This window comes from Oncorhynchus gorbuscha, unplaced genomic scaffold (genome assembly GCF_021184085.1).
Source record: "Oncorhynchus gorbuscha isolate QuinsamMale2020 ecotype Even-year unplaced genomic scaffold, OgorEven_v1.0 Un_scaffold_2364, whole genome shotgun sequence".
Classification (NCBI taxonomy): Eukaryota; Metazoa; Chordata; class Actinopteri; order Salmoniformes; family Salmonidae; genus Oncorhynchus; species Oncorhynchus gorbuscha.
Window position 1 is genome coordinate 45089 of NW_025746899.1, and position 6428 is coordinate 51516.

At 50.5% G+C, this 6428-nt stretch overlaps 1 protein-coding gene across 1 annotated transcript; it reads left to right on the forward strand.

Moving 5' to 3' along the window:
* On the forward strand, nucleotides 1-5272 carry LOC124025706 (mitochondrial import inner membrane translocase subunit Tim10 B-like). Its single transcript, XM_046339046.1, has 3 exons — nucleotides 1-302; nucleotides 429-524; nucleotides 4504-5272. Exons 1-3 carry the CDS (start codon nucleotides 276-278, stop codon nucleotides 5026-5028), a joined length of 648 nt encoding a protein of 215 aa, XP_046195002.1. The 5' UTR covers nucleotides 1-275; the 3' UTR covers nucleotides 5029-5272.
* Nucleotides 5273-6428: the final 1156 nt, after the last annotated feature.

The following is a 6428-nucleotide window of genomic DNA, read 5'->3' on the forward strand; positions in this document are numbered from 1 at the left end:
GGACCGGCATAACACCACAGAAGAAGAAGGTACGTCCTGGGGATACCGAATAGCACTAACCTGAATGTCAAGCTACTCTTTTCTATCATATCAACGTGATCATTTTCGGATTGTATGTTCTCTTCATTGTAACTATTATATGTTTTTACGTATTCATACATGAATTGCACATCGTGTGGAGACGTCTTTTTCAGTTCAATATAAACGTAGAGGCAACGCTAACGCATTGCAAAGCTAGTGAAGCTAACAAGCCGTTTTGGACAGGACGTTACACCATGGAGCCCGAAGCACAAATACGAAACGTAAGTTCATCTCAATGTGACCATGTTTTTTCATCAACGGACATGTTATAGATGATGTGATGACTCCCAAGACGAGGCTTTTTTTTCTCTGTGTGTGTGTTGATCACTATGTTTGGTTGTTTTTAGCTACGGGACTTTCTGATGGTCTACAACCGTATGACAGAGATCTGTTTCCAGAGATGCACCAGTAACTTCAACTACAGAAGTCTCACCATGGACGAGGTGAGGCCTGGCTCGTTGCATGGCTGTGGGTGAGAGATGGTAGATCAACTCCCCAGGGACCTGGCTCTGTCTTTATCCAGTGGTGTAGTGATGGTTGTTTTTAGGTGAGAGGGCAAAATCGTTTCCTCATTCAAAGTTTTTTTTTTGTATTGATCGATGTAGCCTGTTGAATGAATACACACACACACACACACACACACACACACACACACACACACACACACACACACACACACACACACACACACACACACACACACACACACACACACACACACACACACACACACAGCATTCGGAAAGTATTCAGACCCCTTGACATTTTCCACATTTTGTTACGTTACAGCCTTATTCTAAAATAGATTTTCTCTTTGCAATCTACACACAATACCCCATAATGACAAAGGAAAAACAGGTTTAGAAATTTGTGCAAATGTATTAAAAATAAAAAACTGAAATATCACATTTAAATCAGTATTCAGACCTTTTACTCAGTACTTTATTGAATCACCTCTGGCAGAGATTACAGCCTGGAGTCTACTAGATGTTACAAGCTTGGCACACCTGTATTTGGGGAGTTTCTCCCATTCCTCTCTGCAGATCCTCTCAAGCTCTGTCAGGTTGGCTGGGGAGTGTCGCGGAACAGCTATTTTCAGGTCTTTCCAGAGATGTTTGATTGGGTTCAAGTCTGGACATTCAGAGATTGTCCCGAAAGCCACTCCTGCGTTGTCTTGGCTGTGTTTAAGATCATTGTCCTTTTGGAAGGTCCTGAGCACTCTGGAGCAGATTTTCATCAAGGATCTCTCAGTACTTTGCTCTGCTCATCTTTCCCTTGATCCTGACTAGTCTCCCAGTCCCTGCTGCTGAAAAACATCCCTCGCAGCATGATGCTGCCACCACCATGCTTCACCATAGGGATGCTGCCAGGTTTCCTCCAGACAAGACACTTGGCATTCAAGCCAAGGTTTCATCAAACCAGAGAATATTGTTTCTCAGGATCTGAGAGTCATTTAGGTGCCTATTGGCAATCTCCATGTGCCTTTTACTGAGTGGCTTCCGTCTGGCCACTCTAACAAAAAGCCCAGATTGGTTGAGTGCTTCAGAGATGGTTGTTGTCCTTCTGGAAGGTTCTCCCAAAGAGGAGCTCTGGAGCTCTGTCAGAGTGACCGTCGGGTTCTTGATCATCTCCCTGACCAAGGCTCTCCTCCCACGATTGCTCAGTTTTGGTGGGCAGCCAGCTCTAGGAAGAGTATTGGTGTTTCCAAACTTCTTCTATTTAAGAGTGATGGAGGCCACTGTGTTCTCGGGACCTTTAATGCTGCAGAATGATGGAGGCCACTGTGTTCTTGGGGACCTTCAATGCTGCAGAATGATGGAGGTCACTGTGTTCTTGGGGACCTTCAATGCTGCAGAATGATGGAGGTCACTGTGTTCTTGGGGACCTTCAACACTGCAGAATGATGGAGGCCACTGTGTTCTTGGGGACCTTCAATGCTGCAGAATGATGGATGTCACTGTGTTCTTGGGACCTTTAATGCTGCAGAATGATGGAGGCCACTGTGTTCTTGGGACCTTCAATGCTACAGAATGATGGAGGCCACTGTGTTCTTGGGGACCTTCAATGCTACAGAATGATGGAGGCCACTGTGTTCTTGGGGACCTTTAATGCTGCAGAATGATGGAGGCCACTGTGTTCTTGGGGACCTTCAATGCTGCAGAATGATGGAGGCCACTGTGTTCTTGGGGCCCTTCAATGCTGCAGAATGATGGAGGCCACTGTGTTCTTGGGGACCTTTAATGCTGCAGAATGATGGAGGCCACTGTGTTCTTGGGGACCTTCAATGCTGCAGAATGATGGAGGCCACTGTGTTCTTGGGGACCTTCAATGCTGCAGAATGATGGAGGCCACTGTGTTCTTGGGGACCTTCAATGCTGCAGAATGATGGAGGCCACTGTGTTCTTGGGGACCTTCAATGCTGCAGACAGTTTTTTGGTAACCTTCCCCAGATCTGTGCCTCAACAATCCTGTCTCGGAGCTCTACGGACAATTCCTTCGACCTCATGGCTTGGTTTTTGCTCTGACATGCCCTGTCAACTGTGGGACCTTATATAGACAGGTGTGTGCCTTTACAAATCATGTCCAATCAATTGAATTTACCACAGGAGGACTCCATTCAAGTTGTAGAAACATCTTAACAACAAGTATAGCTTTAATTTGTTGTATTGCATGTGTGATTTCATGAAAGTTTAATTTTTATAGTAATTTATTAGAATTTCTGCATTTTCACTGGATGTTGGCCGTCCCACATGTCCCAGAGTTAAGGATGATCAATGGAAACAGCATGCACCGGAGCTCAATTTCGTGTCTCATAGCAAAGGGTCTGAATCCTTATGTAAATAATAAATAAGGTGTTTCTGTTTTTTATTTTTTTAAGCATTTGCAAACATTTCTAAAAACCTCTTTGCGTTGTCATTTTAGGGTATTGTGATGTCATTGTGGGGTATTGTGATGTCATTATGGGGTATTGTGATGTCATTATAGGGTATTGTGATGGTATTATAGGGTATTGTGTGTAGATTTATGAGGAGAAAAAAAATCAATTTTAGAATAAGGCTGTAACGTAACAAAATGTGGAAAAAGTGAAGGGGTCTGAATACTTTCAAATGCACTTTATATAACAGTGGGGCAAAAGAAGTATTTAGTCAGCCACCAATTGTGCAAGTTCTCCCACTTAAAAAGATGAGAGGCCTGTACTTTTCATCATAGCTACACTTCAACTATGACAGCAAAAATCCAGAAAATCACATTGTAGGATTTTTTATGAATTTATTGGCAAATTATGGTGGAAAATAAGTATTTGGTCAATAACAAAAGTTTATCTCAATACTTTGTTATATACCCTTTGTTGGCAATGACAGAGGTCAAACGTTTTCTGTAAGTCTTCACAAGGTTTTCACACACTGTTGCTGGTATTTTGGCCCATTCCTCCATGCAGATCTCCTCTAGAGCAGTGATGTTTCGGGGCTGTTGCTGGGCAACACGGACTTTCAACTCTCTCCAAAGATTTTCTATGGGGTTGAGATCTGGAGACTGGCTAGGCCACTCCAGGACCTTGAAATGCTTCTTACGAAGCCACTCCTTCGTTGCCCGGGGGGTGTTTGGGATCATTGTCATGCTGAAAGACCCAGCCACGTTTCATCTCCAATGCCCTTGCTGATGGAAGGTTTTCACTCAAAATCTCACGATTCATGGCCCCATTCATTCTTTCCTTTACATGGATCAGTCATCCTGGTCCCTTTGCAGAAAAACAGCCCCAAAGCATGATGTTTCCACCCCCATGCTTCACAGTAGGTATGATAAGTATTTGTCCTCAGGCCTGGAGGGATGTCTTTGTCCTCAGGCCTGGAGGGATGTCTTTGTCCTCAGGCCTGGAGGGAAGTCTTTGTCCTCAAGCCTGGAGGGAAGTCTTTGTCCTCAGGCCTGGAGGGAAGTCTTTGTCCTCAGGCCTGGAGGGCCTTAGTCTTAGCCTCAGTCTTAAAGTCTGCTGTTTTAGATTTCTCTGCAGACCTGGGTCCAGCTGCCTCACCCTCCACCCTCTCCCGAACCCCCCCCCATGTACTGCACTGACACGTCATTCCATTACCCAAGAGCGGTTAATTATCCTTTACTGGTTCGAACAGCAGACCTATCAGCTTGCTGCCAGCTCTTAACAAACTGTTGGAACAAATGGTGTTTGACCAGATACAATGCTATTTCTCTGCTCTGTAAACAAATGAACAACAGATGTTCAGCACGCTTATGGAGAAGGGAACTCAACATGTACAGCACTGACACAAATGACTGATGACTGCTTGAAAGAAATTGATAATAATAAGATAGTGGGAGCTGTACTGTTAGATTTCAGTGATACTGAAGGACTCGGTATTTAGAATGAGATGTGTTTAACACCCAGCCTGTGTTTATCCTCCCGTCCTCTAGGAGCGCTGTGCAGACAGCTGTGCCGGGAAGCTGATCCGCTCCAACCACCGTCTGATGGGAACCTATGTCAACCTGATGCCGGGGATGGTGCAGCGCCGCATGGCTGAGATGGAGAAGAAGAACGCTGAGCTGGTCACAGCAGAGGCTGAGGCTGCAGGTGCACTGGAGGGGACACCTGACTTGGCTGATCAAGGCCTACCTATAGCCTCAACCGGGGGTAAAGCCTCGGCTCCTGCCCCGGGGACAAGTGAGGCTATGACGGCTTCAGAGGTATCAGTGATGGCTGCCTCAGTCTTAAAGCCTGCTGTTTTAGATTTCTCTGCAGACGTGGGTCCAGCTGCCTCACCCTCCACCCCAGCCTCAGAACCACTGGTGCCTTCCTCCCTCTCCCAGGCTGTGAATGGAGTAGGGCTCACCAGGCTGACTTCAGGCCCAATTTTAGAGTTGTCCCCTGTTAGACATGATCAATCCACTGTCACTGTTGCTCCCAGTGCAGCACCAAGTGGTCCCCACCTTAGTAGATAACCAGGCACCAGTAATGTTAGTTCCGCCCACATTTACATATGGTGCCTGTAGAGGAGACACCAGCGCCTACAATAGTGACTCTTATGGTTACACAGAGATAAGCCCTAACCCCAGGCCCAACCCCAGGCCCAACCCCAGGCCCTAGCCCTAACCCCAGGCCCTAGCCCTAACCCCAGGCCCTAGCCCTAACCCCAGGCCCTAGCCCTAACCCCAGGCCCTAGCCCTAACCCCAGGCCCTAGCCCTAACCCCAGGCTCAGCCCTAACCCCGGCCCTAACCCCAGGCCCAGCCCTAACCCCAGGCCCAGCCCTAACTCCAGGCCCTAACCCCAGGCCCTGCCCTAACCCCAGGCCCAACCCCAGGCCCTGCCCTAACCCCAGGCCCTAGCCCTAACCCCAGGCTCTGCCCTAACCCCAGGCTCTGCCCTAACCCCAGGCTCTGCCCTAACCCCAGGCTCTGCCCTAACCCCAGGCTCTGCCCTAACCCCACCCTAACCCCAGGCTCTGCCCTAACCCCAGGCTCTGCCCTAACCCCAGGCTCTGCCCTAACCCCAGGCTCTGCCCTAACCCCAGGCTCTGCCCTAACCCCAGGCTCTGCCCTAACCCCAGGCCCTAACCCCGGCCCTAACCCCAGGCTCAGCCCTAACCCCAGGCCCAGCCCTAACCCCAGGCCCAGCCCTAACCCAAGCTCCATCCCTAAACCCAGGCCCAGCCCTAACCCCAGGCTCAGCCCTACCCCCGGCCCTAACCCCAGGCCCAGCCCTAACCCCAGGCCCAGCCCTAACCCCAGGCTCAGCCCTAACCCCAGGCTCAGCCCTAACCCCGGCCCTAACCCCAGGCTCAGCCCTAACCCCAGGCTCAGCCCTAACCCCAGCCCTAACCCCAGGCCCAGCCCTAACCCCAGGCCCAGCCCTAACCCCAGGCCCAGCCCTAACCCCAGGCCCAGCCCTAACCCCAGGCCCAGCCCTAACCCCAGGCCCAGCCCTAACCCCAGGCTCAGCCCTAACCCCAGGCTCAGCCCTAACCCCAGGCTCAGCCCTAACCCCGGCCCTAACCCCAGGCTCGGCCCTAACCCCAGGCTCAGCCCTAACCCCAGGCTCAGCCCTAACCCCAGGCTCAGCCCTAACCCCAGGCTCAGCCCTAACCCCAGGCCCAGCCCTAACCCCAGGCCCAGCCCTAACCCCAGGCCCAGCCCTAACCCCAGGCCCAGCCCTAACCCCAGGCCCAGCCCTAACCCCAGGCCCAGCCCTAACCCCATCTCCAGCCCTAACCCCATCTCCATCCCTAACCCAGGCCCAGCCCTAACCCCGGCCCTAACCCCAGGCCCGGCCCTAACCCCAGGCCCGGCCCTAACCCCAGGCCCGGCCCTAACCCCAGGCTCAGCCCTAACCCCATCTCCATC